Source organism: Accipiter gentilis, chromosome 10 (assembly GCF_929443795.1).
Source record: "Accipiter gentilis chromosome 10, bAccGen1.1, whole genome shotgun sequence".
Classification (NCBI taxonomy): domain Eukaryota; kingdom Metazoa; phylum Chordata; class Aves; order Accipitriformes; family Accipitridae; genus Astur; species Astur gentilis.
Genome location: NC_064889.1, coordinates 22,244,003 through 22,271,354, shown reverse-complemented (window position 1 = coordinate 22,271,354; position 27,352 = coordinate 22,244,003). Strand labels below are relative to the sequence as shown.

Here is a 27,352-nt window from a genome sequence, read left to right as displayed (position 1 = left end):
AGGTAGTGTGGAAGGTTACATAATGGCTGAAACAAGCTCAAAAATGGTGAAAATATGTAGGTATGTCTTTGTGGGGTGATACCCCACTGGCTGCATCAAGAAACAGAACCACATTTGTTTAAGAAATAATTTGTTAATGCTTATTGCCCCACTTGGTTGTCTAAGTTAAGAACAAATGGATTCAAAAGGAGGTGGACAGAAGGAAAACAATATGCCTGTGTGCAATACATTAGCAACAACTGTGTTTCAACAGCCTCAGTTGCGGGACCTCCAATATGCTGTGCAGTTTGAACAGGGATGGTTTGCTTTGTGTGACACAGCCTTGTCACACACTGGTCAAAAAGTTTGCAGTCTGCTGCTGCTTCAGACTCATCTCTCGTGATGTGACTCTAACCAGATCTGCCGTTTCCTGCAGAAAAATCTTTGTTCCAATTGAGCTGCATCTAAGCCAGCCAAATTGAGAGTTTAATGTCTAGCTATTAATATCAGGCTGCAGCTTGGAGCCTTGCACGTTGTCAGAATCCAACCTTTCTGTGACATAAGCAGATTGAGAATGCCCCTTTCGTTCAATATTTCCACTGCTAGTGCCAAATAAGCAGCTTTACGGTTAGTTAGGAATGATCCTGCATATTTCAAGGCAAAGCTTGGCCTTGATTCCTCAGTGTACATGTTACCCCAGATCCAGGCTGAAGCTTCCCTGTATTCAGCTAATAATAAAAGTGGGGGCAGTGTGGAATTGGGAAATGGAAAATGAGAATGTGTCTTAAATATCCTTAAATTGCCCTGGTTAAAAATGTCTTTACCTCTGCTGCAGTCACATGTGCTTTTCTGTGGCTTGATGTCAGGGAAGAGAAAGCAGAGTATAGTGTACATACTGCAGATGGGCAGGTTTAGTAGAAGGAATAGCTGCCTGGAGAAAACTGAGCATCAGAGTGGAGGTGATTGAGAAACATGGTTTTCCAGACTGTTTCCACAAGTGAATCAATGTTTTGTGAAAACCATTCCCATCTCCTGGCTGTCTTTAATTAAAGGGCTCAAAGATAACTTAACTGAGAGTCCTGAAGATTATAAATCCTTCCATAATTTGTGTCCTTTTTCTTGAGCCTTCCAAACACTGATACGTGAATGGGGAAGTTGGGTTTTGGTTTTGCCACTGCACTGCTGGATGACTGCAAAGATGACATCCTTCTGCTGTACCAGTGTGTTCATTTCTTAGTCCTTTCCTTCTTTCAAGTGTGTAGAGAGCTATGGGTGAAAAGTACCATAGAGAGCTGTATATTATGATGCTATTAGCCAATTTCCCTCCCTTTGTAGCTACACCCTGCTTTCTTCTTAGGAGTTTATCATAGTAAAGTGTTTCCAAATATTTTGCAACATTTTGCAAACAAAGCATTTGGTCTGTGTCTCCAAGTAGATTTCAACCCTTTTTTATTCCACATAGAACACCTGAATAAAGGACTGCACATTTTTACCTTTTCCTTGGCCGTTTGCTTCCGCAGTCGGGTGGTGTCCTGTCCACAGCAAGTAACTGGTCAGTCCTGCCTGTACTGTTCATTTAAATCTTCCTCCCTATGTAATACTGATTCCAGTCTCCTAACAGTGTCACAACAAAGAATTAATCCCCAAAGAAAGGGAAAAGACTAGCTGGTTTGCTGTGAGTGGAAAAGAAAAGGAATTCTCACATTAAAAACATTTTCCATAGTGGTTCGTGTTGAATGTTTCTGTATATTCCAGGGCGGGTTTTTACTTGATGCCAGAATAAATAGAAATACCTGCTGCTTAAAACAATTCATTAGAGAAGCAGTGCCTGGCTTTAGCACAGCCTTGCTGGGACTGTCCTTCAGACTAAAATCAAACACACTTTAATGCATTAAAATGAACATACTGTAGGTTAAAATGTCCCTTAAAGAAACACTGTCAAGTTGATTTGGTGTTTGTGAAAGGAAGGGACCTCGCAGCATTGCAAATTTTTATGTCACTTGTGGCTGTGTAGGGCAATGAAGACTCAGGCTGCTAGCTTTATGAAACTAAAGGGAGCCATGGTACAGTGCAGTGGAAGACTTTTTCCCTTGCCTTTTGGTTGCTAGGGAATAAATGCTCGTCTGCACAACCCAGACAGTGCAGAACTGTGCTATTGGGCATATTCATCACTACCATCTCTCAGGCCCCACCCTGCCCACAACAGCCTTCCAATTTCTTTTCACCAGCTAGCAATCTCTCCTCTTCTAAATTCCCACTAAAAAAATTTGTCTGCCAAGTGAGTGTAATATAAGATTGCATAAATTTTAATAGAAGCACTGGGATGAGCACAGCCACTCAAATAATCAGGAATTCCTGCTGCCGTAACCCTTGCTCTTCCTCACTTCAGTGTCCTGTGTGCGCTTTTCCTCCTTGTTTCAGGGACATGGCTTCAGCCAGGCTGCTTCACGTTTGCCCAGCTGTTCGCAGGCTCAAGGCTAAAGACCAGAGGAAAATCCTGCTTACACTGGACTCAGTGAGAGTTTTGTTAGTGATTTCAGGGGGTCAGGATCCTGGTCTTGTTCTTACATGTTGTCTGAGACATGCAACCCTCCTTTAGGCCTTTGTCAAAAAACTGGCTGAGGTTTTTTCTAGAGAGGCTAGTTGCTTTGGGGTACCTGAGACATCTTTGGAAAGCCTGATATCCTGAGGATGGTCCTTTGTACTTTCTGAAAATCAGTTGACATGTCTATTAAGCTATTTGAGCATTCAAAATCACTGAAATATTTTAAAATCTTGCAAAGAAACAATAGTCTGTGATAGTCAGAAAATGAAACCCAGTAGAAACCACAGTGAAGCTGACCAGTTTGCTTTTGGAAAGACAAGTAAGACAGAAAATACAAACAAAGGCCATATATACCCATCCACTCTGTAAAAAATAAAGAAGCTGGGCATGCCAGTTTTAACAGACTACATATTTATTTTTAAATGCATCAACTTTCTCACTGATTTATGTGAAAACTTAAAATGTGTGCAATGTAGTTGGTTGAGTGAAGTGCTGATATTGTTTTATAGAGACTTATTTTCTGTTTATTGTTATGGAAAGTAGAACATTGAATTTCATTTGCCTTTGGATTTGTTTTGCAGCTCAGTAGTCTTGTTTAGGTTTGTCTTTATTCATTCCATATAGTAAGGACAGCGGTGGATTCTTGGTCTCCTTAGCTGAAAAATGACTGTCTTTCTGGAAGAGACGCAGTAGACAAACACAAGATGCTGCCCTTAGTTTGGAGCTTATATGGTCCCTTTGCAAGGCCTTTTTGTAGAAAAGAAGAGATTGATCAGTCTGTTCTGTTCTTAAAATTTATTAAACTGTGAGAGTTATGGACTGAATTTCTAGTTATCTCAACACATTGTTTCATGCCTTGGGGGCAAGAATTAACTTGCATAGTTTAAAGAAATGAAAGTGTTTAGTGAAGGGAGCGTTAGTGACAGATGTTCTGTATGTTTGTCATTGTTCCCTCTTCCATGTGTTTCCAGTCCCTAGCTCTAAAGTATCACAGACCCTCAGTTGCTCTCATGATTAACCCCCTTCCCTTGCCTTTTTGCCAAGGGTCTATTTCTATTGGGTAGTAGTTCAGAGCTCTTAGAAGTTCTTGCTCAATTTTGTTCCTTCATCTTCTCTTTGTTCAGCTGGGCCTGGACACCAAGAGGCTGCTCTCCCTGGAGAAGCCTGGATGGTCTGTCTTCCATCATGCTAACCGCATGGCTTGCCCACTAAGGTCATAGAATTTCCCTACGTTTACTACACTCTGTTCTTCGTAAACCTCCAGCAGTTCCTTATTAGTTCCCCTCCATACATCATTCTCCTTTTGTAGCCCCAAAATGTGTTTCAAGCACTTTTATTTTCCAATTATTTATCTGTCTGTCATGTTAGTAAGCACCCATCCCACAAGATAAAACAATGGGCCTCACAGTGGTGGTGTATATTTGAAGCTAGCTTGTTCTTAGTAATTTGGAACTAAACACTGCTGGGGGGGAGGAGTAACACACTTCCTGCTCTGTACCTGGCCTTTCATTTCCTTCACCATCAAACTGCTATTGGTAATTAATGCTCATAGATATTTAAGCTGGCTTGCTGAAATGTGTACATAAGTCTTTGTCAGCTGTAAGGCAGTATGTCCAAAATCTTCTTATCAGTTTACTGCCCTGCTTTTGTTTGTTTGCATATCTTCACTGATCTTAAATCTTGGTTTGCTGATCTTAAATCTTGCTTTTCTGTTTTCCTGACCCTCCAGTAAGGCTTTAAGCCAGAGTTTTTGTCTTCCTTATTGTGACTTGACCCAAAGTTGGTGCAGGACATTTGAGCTTATCTTAGCTTGAAAACTTTTACCTTCTCCCATGGTTTTATTAATAGCTCATGGTAATGAACAAGAGAACTGTCTAAAATGCTGTGGAAAGGAACCATAGTATTGCTTTACCAGGCAACATATTTCTGAGTAAATATCCTTCAGGCCATCACATCTTGTCGTTGTACAAGGTGGGTGCTGATTACTATTTGAATGAAAGATATCTTCAGAAAACTCACTGGCTACAAGAATTTTGTTATGGTACTTTCCCATCAGGCATCCAGGACTCCAGACCAAATCTTAGCGTAATGTCAAATTGGTGTGTAACTAAGCTCCTCTGTTGCCTTTATTAAAAGGAGTATGTCACAAGGGAAAATATTTGCCACAACTTTGTTAATATTTATTCTGATACTCTGACTTTATTCTTTCATTTCAACTCCATGTCATAACTCACTTTATGCGCTAAATCATTGTGCAGTTTGACTGGTACGGGTGCAAACATGTGCTGCATTCCACTCCAGGGCCATTTATGTCTGTGTGAAATTATATTGACATGTACACAAAGCACCTGGGAATTTCAGTCTCCTAGCTTAAAGGGCAGATACCTGCATTAGACATTCCCTTCCCCATCTTTTTACCCCTTGCCCCCTTCCTACATCTGGGGCTTTGACATGCAATCATTGTGGGGAAAAGGACTCGTTATTACTGTTTTAACTAACAGTTCCCAATGAATTTATGTGATAGTGTGCCGCAGAAGAAATTCAGTAAATTTTCCTGCTAGCATGGAGTAAAAAACAATCAGAAACATAATTTTTTAGTGTTTCTTTTTCTTTTGCCTGACAGGCAGTTCTTATGGTTTTGGTTTACCTAAATATACTATGCTAGAACTTCTGAATCATAGTTTTATCTCCTAGGCAGTTTTCTGCCCCTATTATTTTCTAAATTAGAGATGATTTGTGAGACACTGCCTAAGAACCAAGGCTTTGCTTATGGCTAAATACTATTTAATCACAATTTAAAGGTATCTCTGCTGTTTATCTCCTAAAGTGGTCATTGTGTTTGCAAACAGACAAGCTGACGGCAGAAGCCTAATTGATGTCCAGCTAAGCACACACTGCCAAACAACTGTCAAGAAAAGCTCTGGAACTGCTCCTTGCCACTGTGTGTGTGAAGCTGAGAAGCCTTTGAGGCAGACATGAGCAGAACAATCTCATTATATTAGGTCTGTGGACAGACCATGTCTGTCTTTTGGGGTTTACAGTATTTCTGCTGTTGTCTCTTGCCTCATCCATGTAAATGGAGACTTGCAGATTGCAGATTTTACATGCTTTCTGCACTGCTTCACCAGCTTCACACCCCAGTTCCATCACTTCCCCTTGCTGAGGATTTGTTTCTCTGGGGGATTCTCGCAAGAATGAACATAAATAAAATCATCTCTTCCGCTTGCATAGCGCATCCTGCTTTCTCCTTTTTTATAATATAAGGCTGTGGAAAGAGAAATAATGTTTGTTTTCTACAGTGTCAAACCTGCTGTCAGTATGTTACAAATAACCCATTGCTTGCTATTGTTATCTGTGCTAGAAATGCCAACCCAAGGTTCTCTGCAGCAGAAAGCAGAATTTGCTGCTGTGACATGTTTCTAACCAGGTGGACAGGGAAAACATGGAAGCCATAAAAGCAGTTGCTCATTGTTTCTTATCCAAGAGCAGGGAACAGATTTTGCACATCCTGACTTCCAATCCAGTGCCATACCTGTTAATTCACAGTGCCTCCCTGATAGACCCGTGCCATTAAACAATACATTGAGGGGTTTTTTGCATTTTATTTTATTTGTAGAGAAGAATTTATTGAGAGGAGAAGGAAATGAGTTTGTAAATAGGGCTTTTCCTCAGTAAAATTCAAAGCTCTTTACCAAAGAGATCAGAACTGTTATCCCCATTGTACTGAGTGAGGAAATGAAGCCTAGAGATGTGAAGGGACATGCCAAAGGACAGAGCTGGCTGGGGGCTAAGCCACAGCTCTTGGGTCTCTGTCCAGGCCCCTCAGCTGGAGGCAATGCTACCTCTTCTCAGGCCTTCCCAGTGGAAGCTCAGCTTCTTTGGGCAGCATCCAGTTCTTCAGGTCAGTAAAGTAATGATTCAACCCTTCAACTGGCCAGAGGTTTGTGTTTCTTCTTTCCACTGCTTGAGTCTTTATTTTTACTTCTGTTTACACATTCCAGCCTGGTCAGTTTGCTGCAGACTGCAGCCACATATTGTTTAAGAAAGCTGACGCATTTATAATTGAGAAACCTCTGAGGTTTTTCTTCTCCTCCTGTCAGACATAAGATGGCTTTTATCCAGTTGACTGCTTTACAGTGCCTTTATCCTTTGCTGGCTTGAAAACATTTCAGATAGTTTCTATTGTTTTATAGACCCTGTAGCTAAAAAAATAAGCTGTGTAAAAACATCTGTACATAGCTGTGCAATAGGCTACAGACATGTAGGGTAATAAGGCATGATTGCATTCATTGTAGCATTTGCTCCACTGGATAATCAAATAGAAGCATTCCAGTTCCACACAGGATATGTAAGAGTAAAGGAAGGAAATGAAGGACAGTTGCCTACTGTACTTCTACATTTCTTTTGTCTTGCAGCTGCCAAGACTAAATGCAATTTTGAGAGCAAATTTTAAATAACATAGAGATAAGATTTTACTAGTGATAACCAAGAAAACAGCACTGACAAGTGTGCATAAAGATTCCCCCCACCCTGTCCCCAAGAAGGAAGCTTAACCTGCACTGATTTCCATTTGTTTTTTTTTCAACTTTGGTTAACCATCTGGTAACATGACCTAGTATAATACCTAGCCTGTTTTGCGGGGTGTCTGGTCCTGGAAGGATTTTGCTACACCAAGTTCACTCAGTAGATTGAAAGTCAGTTTTAGTCCTTGGAATATTGTTCGTTTTTATTTAACAGGTCTCCTACTGCCTCAGCACAAGCTCCAAGTCTTTCACTTGTGATTGTGCTACACATAATGCAAATAGGAATTGGGCACGTAACAGGACTTTGCACCACTGAAGATCTTCCCTGTGTTTACCAGCATGCTGAAAATGCAGTAGGAAGTGTGCTCCAGCTATGATCCCATACAAGATCAATGTTAATGGCAGGTGCTGTGGGAGAGGTGATGAAAATTTGAGCTGACCCAAGAACGCACAGACATCACGTGTTAGAGAGAAGCACCTACGCTTTGTTGGCAAAATCAGTATTTTACAGGGACACCCCACTTCATAGTTAGATTTGCGCTGTATTCACAGTTCAGCAAAATTGAGGGGCTAAAGAAGATGACTGCTTCATGATCTGTGGTCACAGCTGTATTTAAGCATCTAAAAATACAGTCTTATTTTTAGAGGTTCTGTCCCACACTTGAGTAATGGTTCCAATGCAGCAAACTGTAAGTGATATAATTGTATTTAATAGTTTCCTGACTCTAAGCTGATCAGCTGTGACTGTTTTGTGCTATAGTTGTAAATGAAAAAGTGAGCAAATTTCACCTACTTGGAGGTCTCAACTAGGCCGTTAGAAGTGGCATAAATACTCTGTTGCTGATAGTGGAAGTGAATTTAAATGTTAAATGCAAATTTATCTGGATACCCTACACCTGAAAAATCATGCCATCTAAATAAAAATCCAACATATTTCAGCATTCTCTCTTTTTAATCCTTTATACTTGACTGTTGGACAAGGATTCTGTGCTTCAACACTGTGGATCCTGCGGTTTATTAAATGGTAGGTCATAAAAAGTGAGTGATTGAGGAGCTAAACTTCCTTCAGTAATTGTTGCTTGTAGAAGTGGAAAAGACAGTTAGAGAAGCACCAAGGAAGCTGAGATGAAGCAGTTAGAGAAGACTAAGATGATTTATCATATAATTTTGCACTAACATGTAGGATTGTGAACCATGGCAGTTCAGGGGGACACAGGATGGAATTGCGTTATGGGGATGGCAAATGTCAGGGCCCTGAGTGCTTCCCCAGCCCTCCTGGGAATTTGGCTGCCTGGGCCAACTTAGGTAGTGGTTCAGGTGTCAGCTTTGAGGAAAGCACTTCAAGAAAGCTCTGCTAAGAACCTCTCTGCTCACCTTGCTTGGGTGAAGTGGTACTGCGCCTTTGTCAGTGAGGCCACTGCGTCTACCTGCCTTATCATGCTCGACTTCAGCTCCCCTTCCCTTTTGGAGCAGCACCTGCCTTTGCTGCTCCCTGACAACAAACTCTAGAGAAGGATGATGCAGAAAACAGGCAGTAATCATGTCAGCCATCCCAGCTGATTCTTTTACTCCCCAGGAGACTGTTTCCAAAGATAAGACGGTAACTTCATAATTTGCTCAGAATTGATGTCTTTTGGATAATTTTGGTCATCTTTTGGCCTCACCTTAGAACATCTGGTGTGGAGATAATGCTCGGCTAAGGATTGGCCTGCTGAATCAGCAGATTTGCATTTTTCTGTTTAATGTCCAGAAAATCCAGAACAATTCTTTTAACCTTATTTCTTGGAAAAGTTTAAATGAGTAGAGGTGAGCAAATAGGGCTAACAGATAAAAAGAGATAAAAGAAAGCCAACATAGTTTCTGGAAAAGGAAGCAAGATCATGGCTCAGTGACTTGCTGGAATTCTTGAAGACTCCTCCTGCCAGAACAGACAAGAAGGGGGAGATGCAGTGGGCTTCACATTCTTAGCTTTTTCTAAAAGATTATGATGGAGTTTCATTGCAGTAGTTAGAGTCTGACATTTGTGCTCACGGACCGTGAGAAATAATTGGTTTCAGTGGCCTGAAGAGTAAGTTGGGAAAAGTATTGATAAAAGGCCCATTATATTGCTGCCAATTCAAAATTTTTAGTTAGATACTGCAGGGAACAAAGGTTGCTTCTGGGCTTGTGTCTTTTGAGAAATGGATAGGCTGATGAGGTCAAAAATAAGATTTTGCATTTTTGCACATCTTAGGGAGAGAGAAGGCGTTAATAATCAACAGCACTGGTTTACAGTGAAAGATTTAGATTTGTAGGATCTTTTGGCTTTTTGGCTGTCTTGCAGATTGCGTGGGTTTCTAGATGGGAAATTACACCCATCTTCATTAACCCTGAGTGAATAAAACATGGCACTTGTGATCAGTGGCTCTGATAGGCTTAAGATTTAGTTTTCTGTTTCCTCTGAGCAATTATTTATTTTGAAGAGGTATAATGATTCTCTGGGTTGGGATACTGACTAGAGAGAAATTGGTCCTCTTTCTTTTTTTATTGTTGCTTCCTGGTTAGATCAATGCAGAAATAAGTGAATATATCTGTGCATGTGTTTGCACTTCTGTATCTATTTATGTGAATGTATACATCTTTTGATAATGCCCATTCTGGAAAAATATTACTGTCTCTCAGTGCATGGTAGAGTACTTTGAATTTTACATACCTTAATTTGACCAGATCTTCCTTGTAGAAAATAATTGGGTTTCCTTATCAAGTTCTTGCCAATTTAGATAGGAAGGTGACTGTAGGACATCATGAAATTTTAGCTTAGTTCTCACTGAGGTTTATATGTGTATATGTATGTGTATATATAAATTGTCCTTTGAACCCCTGGAATTTTAATTGGACACAGGGGTTCAGCTATATACACTTTTAAGTTTCAGGTTCAGAAACCTATAATCTGCAAGGTGTTTATCTGAATTAGTTTGACAAATCTTTTTACCTTTTAGATCAGCTGATAGAAACAAGTTGAACTTTTTAAAATTAAAAAAAAAATAAATCCTAGACCCAACCCCTCAAATATCTTTCTCCTTCTGTACTGTTTCAGCGTGATTTGCAGAATGCTAAGGATTTCTGTGTTTGCTTAGCTTGGAATTAGCCTTGTATTTCTACTTTAGTTAGTGGTCATGAGCAGTCAGCAGGTTGAAGATATTTGTTGGTTTTGTGTAGTTGTGTCATACATTTTTGTGTAGCCATTTTGCCTGATCTGTTTGCATTAAGGCTCTGCCTGACCATAATTAGACTGCTGGGTACACATTAATGTTCTGCTGAGGATTTACTTCTTGGTTTTAATAATGTCATCCATCAAGCTCTAGCAAGTACAGCAATATTTGCACTGTAGTAGACAAACAGAGTAAACACTGCAGTTATTTATAAGAAAACTGGCCAGTAAGTTAAGAAACTCCGTGTGGATGTTTTTATTTATTGCAACATTAAACTGATGCTCTGCAATGAATCCATCAGTCTATCAGACTTTGTTGTTCTTGAAATGAGAGAAAAGTAAAAGACTGAAGTTAGATTTTTATTTAGAATTTATATTTTATATCTCTGTTTAAGAAACCTGTAGACTCATGTTTCCTATCTTCTATGCCCTAGTTTGTCTGCTTTTCTAGCTATAGATTTTCTAGTCTGTTGGTCAGAGAGAAAGTACTATCTCCACCTTGGTCTTGTCTGGGTCCAAGTATGGATGAAAATCCTGACTATACCTCTCTCTATGTCTTGACTCCTGATCAGTTCTGGGGAAGTACTCGTGCTCCTTCTAATCCCTTTGATGACCTCTTACAAGTGTCCGTTGACTTGGACTTCAGAAAAGCAGCTTTGTTCGCTGGAGTTGCTCTGCCCTTCCAGATGGTTTTCCCTGTGATTCTTGCCTGACCTTTTGTATCTGGACACATACTTAAGCAGCATCTGAAGTAGAGATGCTTTCCTGAACCTGGGCCTCAGATCCTGCGACACAAACATACTGCTTAAGACTATTGAAGTCCTAAGCTTTGTCATTTTCTTTCAGAGATGTCACTTACCTCATGACAGTCTGATAATTATGTTTCAGTTTTGTGTCTCTTCTTCCCTGTGTCTCACTTCCTTCTTCCATAATGTTCTCTGATTTGCCCCAGATTTTTTTCTATGAATTTATCTGTCTCACTTGGATCTTCCCATTTCCCTTCTCCCTCTGTGGAACAAAGTGAGGAGACGAGGTTCTTGGCACAGCCCTCTCGCTTGTTTGCATTCTCTGGGATGTCTCTTTGAAACTGAGGAATGGGGAAGGGTGCAATGCTCTTGGCTCAGAGCAAAGGTCCTGGATTCTGAGAGCATTTGGTCCCTTCCATGATGGGCCCCAACTCTTGACTGCTGCAGTTTGTGTTGCAGTGCAGACGTGTTTGCTGTGATGGTTAGATCCTTGGGATTTTCTTGTTTGAATGACTGATTTAAAAGTGATAACTTTTGACTGACTGTCTTAGAACAACCCCTCTCTTTTCTATTTTTATCTTTATCTGTGTTGCTTGTTGCATTTTCAAACATGGGAAAACTGTAGTCCATATTTGTTCAATGAACTGGTGTGTTTTCAGAGATGCAGAATATCCACTCAGGCAGCAGTGTCTGCGAGCCACAACATGGTCTAAACACTAAGTAAATACAGTTTTTTGGCTTTATACTGAAGTGAAAAAGAAAAAGACCAGCCTTCTGGGGGTGGGAACTAAGTAAAAGAAGCCAGGAAATGGCTTAATGTGCCTTTTCCAAAGCCAGTGGTAATACTCCTATTGATTTCAGTAAGATTTTGATCAAGCCCATGGTGATTATGATAGCTGGTACAATTAGATCGGATGAGGTACATATTCAGCTTGTTTTCTGTGAATGCCATGAAACTGTTTATGCTGTCATTAATCAGGTGGCTTTGTTGGAAATGCATCTCATTACATGGCAGCTGACAGGAAGCCACTGCCACTGGGCACGAAAGCAGGCTTGTACAAAAATACCCTATCTGTGTAGCTGGAAAGTACAGCTGCTACCTTTGCAAATTCTCTCCATGAGCCACTTACTGACTGGGGCTTGACAGCTGAGAAAACCCCATCAAACCATGGTGCTGACTCAGCACGGTTTTCAATCAGGGACATACAGATTTGATTCAGAACTGGAAATTTCACCTCTGCAGTGTACAAGTATATAGGAGCTTCTGCACTTCCCAGGGTTGTTTTATTTAGAAGCACGTGAGACTAGAAGAGGCAGTTCTCCCCTTGTTGGTCCTGAATACTTTAGCACAAAGACCTAGAGCAATAACATGAAACACATGCATGAAAATGTCCCACTGGCTTCTGCAGGATACTATGACAGTAAGTTTCTTTAGTGCTGCCTGCAGATGCAGTCCCCCTGTGAGCCTCACGTGCTGTCATTTCTGAATTCAGACTATAAAGGCCTCAGGACTGGGACTGTGCCTTGACTTGTGTCTGTGAGGCACCGGGGACTCTTCTGGCTGCTGTCAATCATTGCAAGGAGCTCAGCGGTATTCATCCAAATTTGTGTTTTGTTTCACAGAAGCTCAGGTTTGAACCTGAGAGATTTCTTTTTATTAAGTGTGAGAAAAGCTCACACTGGGCTTTTTCTTAGTGAAAATTTCTCTGTAGCTTGTGTTACTTTATATGTGACGCTTTATTTTTGAGTAATTTAGAGAAAGAGGTACTAAAGAAAGTAGATTCAGGACATATTAAAAATATCTCCAGCTACATTACCTCTGAAATTAGCCATTACTTCTCTTCTGTCAGGCTGGTGCTGTGATGTATTTATGTCTGTGCAAAGTACCATGTGGGTCCTTCCCTTCCTGTGGGGTGGAAGTCAGAACGGACAGCTCTGGGAACCCAGAGGAGGGCCCTTTAGGTTAATGGTCATTTTAACCTGATTTGGTGAGTGTCTGTACGCAGTGTGTGTGCTTTGTGCTTATGTCTGTCTACCCCAATGACACTCTTTCCCTAACAGCTTTTTAACCCATTGGCCAATTTGAGTCAAATTTGAGGGTACAGATCTCAGAAATATTAGGCCTTTGAAAGTTTTCAGAAAACTAGGAAACTGAGTAGAGGAGAAAGCCCTCTCCCTTTGATGCTGCCACTGAGGGAAAAATTGCATGACCCACATTTACATCAGAAAGCCTAAGTGGAAGTGCAAATGAGTAGGAAATCAAGCCACTAATTTTGCAGTAAGTTTAGGGTTTGTTTGGTTTTTTTTTTTATTGTCACCTCTCCTTCCACCATGCTGTCGTGCTCTGCCAGAATATATGTGCTGACTGTGGTACTGCATGAGGAGGGAAACAGGGCCATGGCACTGCCTTAGTCTCCTCTTTCTGCCTGCCGACGTGGAAGGATCATTTTCACTCCCTACTCCTGGAAGCAGAGGTAGTAGCCAGTGCTGAGGTATTGGGCACCAGCTTCATTCTCTTGCATGATACAAGCTTTTCAGCCCAAGTTCTGACTTCAACAGAGTAGCTCAATCCTATTAATATTATCAGGCACAAACCCCAGGTTTGTCAGTTTTCTCGAGTCAGGCAGGCTGTGAGGTTAAATCAGCACTCAGCAAAGAATTAAAACAGAAGGGCTGAATCAAGAATTGCTAAATAAGTTTATCAGTGCGTGTGTTGGCTGGCAGCTTGACAAAGTGAAGCCAGGAGCTTAGACAGCCCTGTAAGTCAGATGTAGGAGCTGTAATTGAGAAGTATCACAGAAGCAATTTGGAAAAGCATCTGTTCAAAGTTTGATTACTGTGAATCATCCCATTCTGCTGGCCTGCTCTGCTAGTCGCCTGAGCTGCTCTTATTTTGCCAAGAGAACAGCTTGACACACATACAGTGCCTAAAAATAAAATACACTTTAAATATTAACATGTTTCAAAAGTATAGATTCATTCACTTTTTGGGAGTAAGAATTGCTTAATCATTCTTTAAGAACATGGAAAGAATTTAATTGAGAGCTGTGGAAGAATGCCATTCATCAGCAGCACAGGTGTTCGGCCATCTCCAAAACTGTCTGGTTCAGCAGCCTGCGCTGAAACTCTCCAGACACTGAAACATTGTTCATTACACATTGCTGAATGTTGTTTAACAATTGCAGGACTGATCCTTGCTCATGAACCCACCTCCAACCAACACCATAGCAGGCTGAGATAGGCATGGCTCAGTAGAGCGTTGCAACTGTTAAAAGAATCTTTTAATTTATTTTAATAGCGTCATGAGTTTCTTAGTGTTTGCAAGTACAAGAAGAAAACTGGGAACTGAATGCTGGACCCTGACTGTTTGCTCTTAAAGCAGATGCTGTTTGGTACAGAGACTCCAAATATTTTTTCTGATTTATTGCCAAGTTTGACCTTGTCTCTTCATTCTGGAAGGGAGATACTGGAGGAATTTGAAGGCTCCAGGATCCCTGCTGCTGAATTCCATGTTCCTCTTTGTTTAGCAGTCTCATCAAAAGCTCTGATTTGATCTTTTTCTTCATTCCCCTTCACTGTCTCTGAACTCAGGCCCTCTGTTGAAGCAGATGGCTCAGATGAGTTGCAGGGACAAACTGACAAATTTAAAACTGGAAGTCACAGAATAACTAATCTGAAAAAGCAAGACAATAATAGTCTCAAAGCTGGTTTTGGAATGCTACACAGTTTGCCAAGCTGCAGCTATTGCAGGCAATGCCAGGGTTGTATTTCCATTTCTGGGAAGCTTACAACCTTCAGATGGGAACCCATCCTGAGAACAGGATGGGTGTTAGCAGACTAACATAGGTATGTGGCAGAATGGTGAGCATGGGACATAGTAGCTCTCAAGCACTTTCCCTTCTGATGGTAGAGTTGTGGTGTTTTTTTTCTTTTGGTGAGTTAATTATTTCCTGAATGATGCAGCTTAGGGGACACTGAAGCAGTTATTGAGTTCAGGCCTATTTCACAAAATAGGACCGGTCAAAATGAAAATACTGAAATGTTGAAATAATTTTGATTTTTAATAACATCTGAGAAACTGAAGGGTGAGATTCATGAAGGCTATTTAGAAAAGGAGCAGGTGAAGCTCTCTCCTCTTGTCAAGCCATCTAGCAGGGGAGAGAGGTGGATTAATTTCTATCCTGTGTCTCTCTGCTTCAGCCACTGAAGTGAAAAACAGTTATTCACACAGCTCCACAAATCCTGAATCCAGTGCTGAGTACTCCTGTTGCCTTGGTAGATTGCCTGTCTTTTACATATTAGCATGCCAATATTTGCATGCGTGTGAGAAGGTAAGATCCTGCTTAATTCTACAATAGTTTGTAGAAAGGACCAGCCAGTTCATCTCTGCAGTGCAGTCTACATCCACTTAACAAAATGAGGCCAAGAGAAGACACTCAAATCCAAATGTCTTTGAGCCCCAGGCAGAGGTGACTTTCAAGGTCCAGAATCCAAATCCTGATTCACAGTTTGGTTTCACAGTTGTTGGTGATTTCTTTGATTTCACATTCACATGTTCCTGTAGTCTTTCAAAAGCATCAGATCTCTCCTGAGTTCTGCTGAATCCGATTCCTTTTTGGTGTAAGATACCCTTGAACAACCTGACTGTCCCTTTTTCTTTCAATAGCTTGTATCCCACTGATTTCCATTGCTTGTTTCTATACTAGTTCTAACATCTGTCCTTTCCTTAAGCTAAGTGCCATTTTTTTGCCCGAACTAGGGCACAGGCCCTCCTGCCTGAATACTTCCATGTTCTCATCACACCTTGTTGTAATCCAGCTCCTATCTTTCCTCAGGTGAACCCATGATGCCAGAGACCTATGACCCAGGGCTGTAGATCCACTTTTCTCCAGCAGTAGGTACACACAGAAATTGTCAGAGAGCTCATCTTCCCTTCTGATCTTGTCTCCTGCCCTCCTTGACCCCTGCCTCTCACAGAAGTGACTCCCTGCTGCTTACGAGATCAAAGTCATGTTTCTTGAAGACTTCTGGAAAACCCATATTATCTCCATTTGCTACATTAATGTCCTTGTCTCTTCTCATTCCCTAATCTCTTCCCATCTGTCTTTCTCCCTTGTTCAATAAATTTGAATTATGTCAGGCTTCTGTATACTTCCCAGAACTATGTGTTGACTCATCCAGTCCATCAGTGCCTCCCCAACTGAATCCAATCTGGATTCTCTCTGATCCACCTAGCTAGCTCTTCCCCTGCCTCTCTTAACGGGATTACAGCTGTTCTAATATATCTTACTTTGAGTAATTAAGCCCATGTATTTCCATGTGTGTGCATGAGCATGGAGACTTTCAGCACTGTGTAATGATGTCTATAAACAGATGGTGAATTAGCTGCCAGGGTTTGGGAATCTACATTCAGGAATGGTGGTTTGATTTGGACTAAATATCCAAACCTTCATATTTAACTAGAGAAACAGGAATGCAGAAAGGAACTGTGTTTTTGCCTGTTTTGAGATCTGCGTTCAGCAGCAGCCCGGGCTCCTGTTGCTGGGGTGTGTTCAGGAGAAGCTCTTTGGAATGTGGCTGTTAGCATATCAAAGTAGAGTAAACATGTAGATGATACCCTGCTTCCTCTGCTCCAGTTAATTAAGCCACTCCTCATGTCAGGTTAGATGGAGAGGATTTATTAATGTGCTGTCATCTAGGGAAGCACTGTTTTGCTGAAAGGGAGGAGCCATGTTAATGGTACAGAAGATGTCACGCTGAACAAAGAGCAGATGTCAAATAAACAGGGTATTTCTTTTTATCTCCTTTGCTGAGGTCTTAGATCACAGTGCTTTATCATAAAAGCTTAGAAAATTCAGGCTAGAAAGAACTTCAGGTGGTCTTTTAATGCATTCCCTTGCTCCAAGGCAAGATCCATGATACCTGTGTCACTCCTGATGTATATCTGCTCTATGAGGCTAACCAGTATACTTGTTTCCAGCTTTCTTTGAATTACTGTGAATGCCATACCTCTCCTCAGATGTGGTCAGTGTAGTGAATGTTTATGCTTGTGATCACAAATTGTTGTTGAATGGCATTAGGAAGGAATGTGGTTTTCAAATATGCCCGTGCCAAACCTATGAGGTTTTCCAAAGGTGGTCTGCTCTTTGCTGGCATAATGCAGTGTTAATAGCCTGTCTGGCATGTTCTTGTAGGCCTTGGTTAAAGCCTCTTCTAGGCCAAAAAGATGTTAGAACATCTGTCAGCTTTCTTCATCTCAATGCATTTTCTGTCTGAAGCAACCTTTTACTAGCTTGGGTGAGGCCAACTATCCCTAGTCATGAGAGGTCTCGATTTCTAGTGCTTTTCAACTGTCTGGGCAGCCCCTTGTACACTGGGAGAGACTAAGCTTAAATCAGTGAATTAGCACAGTGTAAATCCAACGCAAGTAGCATTAGAATAGTTCTCTTGACATCTTGGGGAATGTCTGTGTGTGGGCAAGTATGTAAAGGAACAGATAAATGATTCATCCATTAAGCTTAGAAAACCACAGGATGGTTCCCAGAAAACATAAAAGCCCTGCAGAAAGACTGAAAACTAAAGCTGAGAGTTGGCCATGCTGTGGAAGGGAAGGGATTCCACATGTTCCATTAATTACTGTTCTGCAGGGTAATTAAACAAAAGGAAAAAGAAGATAGCAAAAGCGCTCCTTTGAGTTCTAATGATTTGCAGAATCATAGAATCATTTTGGTTGGAAAAGACCTTCAAGATCATTGAGTCCAACCATCAACCATGCCCACTAAACCATGTCCTGAAGTGCCTTGTCTACGCGCTTTTTGAATACCTCCAGGGATTGTGACTCAACCACTTCCCTGAGCAGCCTGTTCCAATACCTGACAACCTTCTCAGTAAAGACATTTTTCCTAATATCCAACCTAAACCTCCCCTGCCGCAACTTGAGGCCATTTCCTCTCGTCTTATCTCCAGCCACCTGACAGAAGAGACCAGCACCCACCTCACTACAGCCTCCTTTCAGGTAGTTGTAGAGTGTGATAAGGTCTCCCCTCAGCCTCCTTTTCTCCAGACTAAACAACCTCAGTTCCCTCATACTCCTCATGGCTTCTTGTGCTCCAGGCCTCTTGAATCTTGCCTTCTTTGCAGGCTTGAAGAGGTCTAGCCTCACAAAAGCCTTTTTATCAGAAAGGTACAGAGTAGAGCAACTTGCATAGACAAACCCTGGTTAGATGTCAGCTAATCTGTTTGAAAATCAGGGCAGTGAATTCCTGCACAGAGTTCAGTGTGGTCTGAAAGAGTCAATGAGAAGTTCTGTTGAGCTTCAGTGGTGCCATGCCTAAGATTTGGGTGTATCTGCATGAATCTGCCATTTCACAAAGACTAAGGCATGTGGTTGAATCTGGCTCTCACAATTAGAGCCCTGGTCTTGTGAAATGTTATCCAGGGCCAGCCACTAGACCCTTGGGTGCTGTAGCAGTATTTCGGTACCAAGTATCTTTAAGTATTCTCAGTGGTCGGGAAACTATCCCCTATAAAAGGTATTGTGTATTTCATTCATTTGTGCTATTAGGACAATACTGAGGAGTATTACATTTGCTCTAGAAACATCACAGCTAGTATTATGAATATCAGGGAGAGATTTTATTTGTTAGTCTTTCAGGGTGTGTACAATGAAAATCAAGAGATTCAGAAAGTAACTATGCTTTGAGTTTCAGCTATTTATTTTTCTTGCTGGCCTTTTGGGATTCTGACAGCAGTTGTGTATACTGGAAGTGACAGCGTTTTCAGACTTACAAGGAAGAAGAGATTTTATTGGGCACTACAGGACAACAGTCAGTCCTGTAGGGGAGGTGTCCAGCTGCAGAGTACACTGAGTTCTGGGAAAGCATTCTGCATCTCTGCAGGTCATGCTTGTTTGGAGGCAAGGAACAGGGTTTTATAGGGGTCATGTTGAAATTTGGGATAGGGTAGATTCTCCAAAGTAAGAAGAAGATTCTGTGATGATGGGCACATTTGTAACAAGTTGTCTAGGTACAGAAAGTCAGGGTCTGATGTGTATTCTCAGAAGTAGTGGTGGCTTCTTGTGTGATCTTACCGGTTATTTGAATGTTGTGTCTTAGCTCACTGTTCTGTAAAGTTGGTGTAGTACTTGCCAGTTTCTCAGTGAGACAGGGAGGAATATATATGGGGACTTAGATACCAGTTTGACAACTTTGTATGAAAAAAATGTGTGCTGTGGAGTTGGAGGAGTGAACCTCATGTGCCTTTAGCTAGAGGTTTCTTGGGATTCCTAGGAATCCAGATCATCTTCTGCCTTCAGAAGTGGCATAGGCTTACCAATGCTCAAAAAATTAGTGCTGGAAACTACTTCCACTACTTTCCTCCACCAGCTAAAAGTAGGGGAGTCGTATACACAGTACACCTGCCTGGATGGTATTCTAGCTTAAATTCTGCGGAATTACAAACTGCTTTTGAGGACTTTTACTTTAACTATTCCCTTGTTACCTGAGTGCCTACACAGTCCTGTGTAGAGGGTTTTATTTGGACCAGTCCTGTGTTGCTTTATTTCCTTGATATGGTTCAACCACCTCCCACCCTGGAGGGAATTTTAAGTCCTCAGCAGGGAGTGGATGTTCTGCCACTCAACAAGGTCAAGTGAATTGTGAACTGATTTATTGCCTGGACTCATTTTTGTCTCTTGCATAGCATCAAGAGAATGAGGCAGACAATGGGCTATATTCTTTGTTCTTTGATTAAGTACAAACAGAGGAAAAATGGTGTCCCTATTGTCAGTGTAGATTTCTTTCTCAGGCACATAAAGATTGAGTTTACTTCATATTTCCCACTCCCTTTAAGGGTAAAGGCATACTTATGGGGAGGCCTATTTGAAGTAGGCTATGGCTGACTTCTTGCAGTGCCTGGGAGCCCTTTCCTTCAGATGGTCCGTGGCATCAGAAGCTCTTCCTATAGAAATACTTGAGTTCAAAATATTTTGACTTGCACTGGGTACAGCACTTTGCATGATTGTTGACCAGTATTTGTACCTGACTGTAGCTGTCTCTTGTGCATTGGATAGTTGTACTATAATTCCTGTACTTGTGATTCATAATAAGTGTATTGTTTCCAGAGTGGTTTTCATTAAATACAGTGACAATGAAAACTATTGCGAAGGAAAACAGTTTCCATATATGAATATTAAACTCTAATGGAAACCATGTTGTTATTGCAAGATTAACAGAAATTGGCATCTAGATGACTATCCAGCATTAAGCCAAATTAATCTGTGCCACTAAAATTGCTTGTCTGGCTTTGAATTAGAACATTCTCATAAAATGAAGGAACAACTCACCCTGTTAGCTTCTTCTGGATGATCTCTGTTAACTGAACTTGGAACTGGAGGCTCAGTAGGACAGTGATGGTAACAACCTTAGCCTCTCTGTGCTGTACATGCTGGAGAGGGTCCTTCTGTGGATACTGTTCTTTTTCACCACTACTGCTGACTTCTTGGGACCTCTGTTTATTCAGCTGTAGAACAGGTTTTGTGTTTTTACCTATCTTGGAGGCAGTTTAGTGGGTACTTCTTTAATGTTTTTTAATTTGGAACCTTTTATATGCAGGCTTTATAAAAAGGAAAAGTATTTTTAATTTGTAAGTATCAAAAGCACTGAAAGATTCCCTTGGTGACTGACTTGATGTGTAAATACAGGCAGGGCTTCTCTGTCAAACATATCATTGCCATTGAACGGAAAGGCAGAACATGACTCACTTCTAGGGTTTCCTGATTTTACTTATGTAGGATGTTAAGAGAGGCTACAAGAGTGTAATTGATGGCAATGTGTGAGGTGCACAAATTGAAAATCATGGAAGGATGAGAAAAACATCAGCTCAACACCAAACTAGTAACGGTGGGTAATGGGAGGTTTGCTCTGTGCATGTGGATATGCAGTGAGTCTCCATCTGTGCCAAGCAGACTTCAGGACTTCAAGTTTGGCTCCCTTCCCAACAGCAAATACATTGAGAAGAGGAAAGCTAGCCAAGTTCTAATCAAGTAAAAGTTCTGTATCCAGAGGTGGCTGGCAAAAGAAGAGATTAAAGTATTAGGAGTGCAAGGAAAACAAGACATTAGAGAGTTGAAAGCTGGAGTACCTGGACAAACCACTTGCTGAGTGAATATTCCACAGTCATCAGAAGGAAGCCCCGGGTGTTTCGAATAGGATGAAATGTGAACCCATGCACCAGAACTTGTCTTCTTCCAGCTTTGGCTATCACTGTGGCAAGTATGTAATATCCTAATGCCTAGCTGAGCTGGTAGGATAAATGTAATCATTCCCCTTAGAGATATTGCTAGTAGAGGACTCATTAGCTGGCAGAAAGGCCAACAGCTGCAAACTGTTTATGTATGACAACTTTTTGGATAAATCTGAGTTTACACAGTTGCCTGTGTCCTAAGGTTTGCTGTGGAAGTGCAGATAGCTTTGCGTGTTCAAACCCAAGCACAGAAGTTATGGATTGTAATTATGCAATTTCTCATGAGAGAAAGGAAAAAACCCTCACACTTAGTAATAGTCAAAATATTAATTGGCTTTCCTTTCCCTCTACCACTGATGCTCCTGCTTGACCTTTTTTGATATTGCTGACAGTTAGTAGTGTATCTGGAATGATAAGAACTTTTTTCCCTGAAGAAATCTACTGTCTGTGTGTTTGCATGAGCACGGGAGAAGTGTGGGGTTTTTTAAAACAAAATAAAACAAGCCCCCAAAATCCCAAACCAACCAGTTCAACTTTCTTCCCTATTTTTCATTTTCACACACCTGTCTCCCAGACAGGGCCAGAAGCAAAATTACCAAATAAGAAAAGTTCCTCTTATATTATTCCCAGGCTGGTAGAACCACAGCATGCCAGGATTTTCACAAACAAGACTGATTTTATGAAGTTTCTATTCCATTTCCACAGACTTGAAAGGCTCAGGTAAAATTCTGGAATTTTAAGAGGCAAACAGCAGTTTCCATTCATCCCAATGAAAAAAATAAATCATATCAATGCAGCTACTAAGGCATTGTACTACAATCATTGTTGGTTAAAGGTTTATTTTTCTCTGTATATCAATTATATGGATCATTGTATTGGGTTACAAAAAAGTTGCATTTATCTTAAGGGTTCAGATATATTTACTAAAGAACTGTATTATGTTTGCAGATCAATAGCTGTCCTGGTTTCAGCTGGGATAGAGTTAACTGTCTTCCTAGTAGCTGGTACAGTGCTATGTTTTGAGTTCAGCATGCGAAGAATGTTGATAACACTGATGTTTTCAGTTGTTGCTCAGTATTGTTTAGACTATAGTCAAGGATTTTTCAGTTTCTCATGGCCAGCCAGGGCACAAGAAGTTGGCACAGGACACAACCAAGGCCATTTTGAAAACCTCGAAGAGCCCCACCAGGTAGGCCTCGCTCGCCTCCTGCAGCGCCATCACGGCCGAGCTCTGGAAGCGCAGGTCGGGCCCGGTTAGTACTTACCTGGCAGGGGAGACACCATGATCAGGCAGGTGGTTTTCCCAAAATATGGAACGCTTCACGAATTTGCGTGTCATCCTTGCGCAGGGGCCATGCTAATCTCAAACCATCCTCTCAAAATGGACTGTTGTGGTTTAACTTCAGCCAGCAACTAAGTACCACGCAGCCGCTCACTCACTTCCCCCATCCAGTGGGATGGGGGAGGAACTCAGGAAAAAAAAGGTAAAACTTCTGGGTTGAGATAAGAACGATTTAATAGAGCAGAAAAGAAGAAATTATAATGATAATGATAACACTAATAAAATGACAACAGTAGTAATAAAAGGATTGGAATGTACAAATGATGCACAGGGCAATAGCTCACCACCCGCTGACCGACACCCCGCCAGTCCCCGAGCAGCGATTCCCTGCCCCCCCCCCCCCCCCCCCCCTTCCCAGTTCCTAAACTAGATGGGACGTCCCATGGTATGGAATACACCGTTGGCCAGTTTGGGTCAGGTGCCTTGGTTGTGTCCTGTGCCAACTTCTTGTGCCCTGGCTGGCCATGAGAAACTGAAAAATCCTTGACTATAGTCTAAACAATACTGAGCAACAACTGAAAACATCAGTGTTATCAACATAGCACTGTACCAGCTACTAGGAAGACAGTTAACTCTATCCCAGCTGAAACCAGGACAATAGCATATTTGCTATTTATATTCTTTCATTAGAATTAATGGTAAAATATATTGGTCCAAAAGAAAATTATAGTCTTAGGAAATAGTTTGATAGAACTATAGTTTGATATTTCAAAAACAAGCATGCTTTTTCAGGCTTAAAATTTGTTGTAACTGGCTTGCTGTTCCAGAATGACTCTTGTTAATAACCACTCAGCAGTTCACGAGCTGGAATTCTTACTGGGTTCATTTCATGTACTGCAAAGTTTTCTGCTGTCTGCTCTTCTAGAATTATGAGTTTCTCTGCCCAGTCCACTTCTGTTCCTATATTGTCTGATCCCTGGGCTCCACCGCAACAGAAGTCTTTAATAATTGTAATAATAAACTAATTTTAGATGTCTACATTTTTAAATGGGTCACTGCAAATATTATAATATGGCCACACAGGATTCACATTAAGCATTGAAAATAACTAATAAAAATAAGGTGACTGGGAGTCTGTAACTGAGCCACAGTCACTTCTTTTTCAGCCACTGATGGATGTACAAGTCTTTAATCATTAGTTTTGCACCTTTGAATAATGAGGCTTTTAGCACAGACCAGTGTTACTGCCAGTCAGTTTCACTGGGGGATTAGAATCACTAAACAAAGACTCCAGAAGAATTACCATTTGAGATAATGTATTTGACATTTTAATTGCTATTTAACCTATTTTAATATGTGGACAGAACTCTAGACTGTTTTGCTATACCACAGCTCCCAAACATGGAAGTATTGCCCCCTTCCATCTCCAAGTGACATCAAACATTGACTCTGCTTCATTTTATGAAATTTATCAGAAGGAAATTAGCATTAATCATTTCAAGCTAAACTGGCTTGCCTCATTGACCACTGATCTTGAGATGCAATACTGTTTTGTTGCTTCTCAGTTAAAACCTCATGTGTCAGATACAACTGAGATATATACTGGCACTGGTTAAATGAAAGATAAAGGCGGAATAATCAGCTTTAGTAGTAGGAATGAAACACTTCCAGTAAGAATCCTGCTGTGGTGTTAGCTGTACCTAAAACTGCTGAAAGGTAACTAAAATATCCCTCCCCATTCAGTAAAAGTGTATTTCAGCCTAGTTGGGTCAGTTGATTACAGAGCTACGTTTGCCTCATCCCCAGAAGGCAGAAGGATCTCTGGGAGTGACTTTTGAGTAGATGGTGGTTGTGCCACAGAGTCATAGCACACTGTTGTGGGAAGAGCCTGCGCTGGGCAAGCTAGTGAGTGAAGGTGAACTCAATAGCCCTCACTAGTTTTCCTCTCTCACAGCTGGGGATCAGGATTACCAGCAGCCGATGGACCATCACAGTTTTGTCTTCTGTGACAGCACAGTATGCTCCAGTGGAGAGGCGGCTATGGAGTGGATTAGCAATTTGGCATGAAGCATTCTTCATGTACGCATGCTGGGAGAGGATTTAAAAATTCAAAAATGTACAAAGGCACAAATCTAAAGAGGGTTTGCTGAGTCCCCTAATTGTTGTAGCTTCTGTGACTCAAATATTCAATTTTTGCTTCCCTTTAACCAAAATCTGGCAGTTCCTCTTAATCTCAGACATTCTGCTGTTGATTTTACAATAAACTAACATTTTTCCAAACAGTTTTTTTCTTCTGCCAAAACTATTCCCAGAAATTGCTGATCCCAAGTAGGGTTGAAAGCAAAAGACTGTTATTGGTGAGGGCATTATTATTTGTAAGTCACCATAAGGGTGCATAGTAGCAGATATAAATCAGGAGAAATATCTACTTCCCTTTCAGAAATCAAGCAGAAATGTTTTGTGATCTTTAAAAGAAACAGAAGACATGTTTATAGCCCAAGACACACTGCAGACACCTACAGTTGAAATTCTGTTCTATGACCCATTCATTAGGCCATCAGGTGTGTGGACTGAGGTTGCAATCTCTTTCTCAAAGTAACATATTACTTCCTGAACAATTCCTTGACATCCTTATGACTATGCTGCGAGTAAAAACCAAGTCAGTTTAAGAAGAGTGCTGAAATCCAGCCTTCTATGGTCATGAATTTAAAAAGACTAAATCTTGATTTCATTTTTTTCCGTGTGGTATGAATCTGGTCTTCTACACTCAGCACTTTTAAAGTAAGCAAGTGTTAGTGTCTGATTTCTGCACTGCCTTCACTCTGCTGCTCGTGCTGAATTAAAAGGCTATTGCCCATCCTTCATTCCGTGCAGGATCCCCCGGCAGCAAATATCCATATCCATATTGTTGTCAAAACTCATAAAACAGAACTGGACTTCTTCCAGGTCTAAAGTTTTATACCATTTGCACCCTGATAAACACAGCTTTGTCAACTCTGACGGAAGCGGGGGGGAAAAGAGATCATGTCTCCATTGCATGGTTGTGGTCTACTCATTAAAGGCAGCTAGATCCTACCTAACCCTCTGTGAGAACAGCATTACAGCAAGGAAATAGATTTCTTGTTTTCTGTTAAATGTAAGCAAATGTATCTGCTGTGAAAAAAATTGAAAGGCATTTGTGGAAGGTCTTTACACTTCCCTTTCTTCCAGCATGGCAGAAGGATGTGTGAAGTGGCAGGATGAACTTGGCATTTAGGTTGCTGCATGCTGTCTGGAAATCTTGTTTTGTATGCACACTTGAACTGTTTGTGTGGCTTTTGAGAGGTGCTTATTTAGCAGTGGAGGACTTGTATAAATAGAGACATCCTTAGGTTCTGTCTTTAACTCTTGTGCGTAACTCCCAATGGCTTAACTGTGGTTTCTAGGTGGCAGATGAAACAAAATCTCATCAGCAAATTGCCCTGTGTGTGGCCTGTGCTGCCTTCACAGCATTTCCAAGTACAATGGCACTTTCTGCAGGGCACAGTCTGGATGCAGGAAGGGCATATGAGGACTATTGTTTTTCCATAGCAGAAGTTTCATGCTGTTAACTTCTGAATTCCTTTTTTGACTCTGGCCTACAACTGTTTGTGGTGCCCACACAAACAGGCCTAGAGAGTACTGTGCAATTGTCCATGGGATCAAATCCTGAATTCCACTAAGTCATAGAAGACTTCTGCCACCTATGTTGGCTTTGTGAATCACCATCAGGAGTTTGCCAGCTTTTCTGACTCTTCCACTCTTGCTATAAGTATGAAAATAAGGGAAAATGTAAGATCTTTTCAGAAAGTCTCTGCTTTTATTGTTTTATTCCTTCTCCCCAGCTTTATTCTGAAAATTGGGAGAACTCCATTTAAATGCTTGTTAAGGCTACTTCACTGCATCTTCTATCATTGTAGTAGAAAGCATTAATAGATAAGCTTAGATGAATTTTTGAGTCAGTGAAATATATTTTCCAATGAAAGCAGTGGTGAGTGTGTTTAACTTGTTTGCTGTCTGACAAAATTCTGGACTGATTTTTCAATAGGATGATGAACAAAATAGATGATTTTGTGCGCAAACTCTGCGCTCAAATGCTCTGATATTTTGCATACTGGGCTTGTTTCTCACCATTTTGGTTGAGTTACTGCTGTATATTTTGAGTGAATGAGCTGTTTCACTGATTCTGATGGGAGTATTCTCTGTTTCCGTTGCAGGAATTGCTTACCTGGGAGGTGTCTGCAGTGCCAAGAGAAAGTGTGTTCTAGCTGAAGACAATGGTCTCAATCTGGCATTTACAATTGCACATGAACTGGGGCACAAGTAAGAACTTGTCCTTCTGTTTCTTTCTTTACTTATGCCACTGTAGCATACTTCCATTCAAAGCCATACAAGTTAAATTACTAGTGTGGCATGTTTGTTATGATTTCATAAATCTAGAAGATTGATAAATAACTTAATTTTTAGGAGGCTTATGTAAATATTCATTTCAGCACATAAATCTTTCTATTTGATCTTCCCCTATTTTCCACACTATGTTTTGATTTTGAGTAGCACAAAGACGCCTCGTTCTCTTAAATGGTTCATGGTAGTAGAGACAAATTCTCCTTTTGTTTATGCTGTAGAATAGGTCCACAAAAACAACATCAACTGCAAAATCTTTGAACTTGCTCAATTTTCTCTGAAGTCCAGGTGTCTATGTCAAGAATTTTAATAGTTAAATACTTCGGTAATGCTTTCATCTCTGTATGTGAAGTAATCTACTGTGGCAAAATTGTAAACATCAGTATTTTGGAAATGCCTTTAAGCTGTATTATTTGATCAACA

General features: G+C 40.9%; 1 protein-coding gene and 1 non-coding gene across 3 annotated transcripts in view; one reads left to right on the top strand and one right to left on the bottom strand.

The window, feature by feature from the left end:
• The window catches only part of ADAMTS17 (ADAM metallopeptidase with thrombospondin type 1 motif 17), a 198,485-nt gene that overhangs the window by 49,800 nt on the left and 121,333 nt on the right, over positions 1-27,352 (top strand). For both annotated transcript variants that reach the window (XM_049811684.1, XM_049811685.1), the window contains exon 8: positions 26,743-26,848. In XM_049811684.1, coding sequence (XP_049667641.1) covers positions 26,743-26,848 — 106 coding nt within the window. The remainder of the gene's footprint in view (positions 1-26,742; positions 26,849-27,352) is intronic.
• On the bottom strand, positions 22,530-22,590 carry LOC126044167 (U6 spliceosomal RNA). The gene has a single exon (XR_007507602.1). It is a non-coding gene; the product is annotated as a U6 spliceosomal RNA (small nuclear RNA).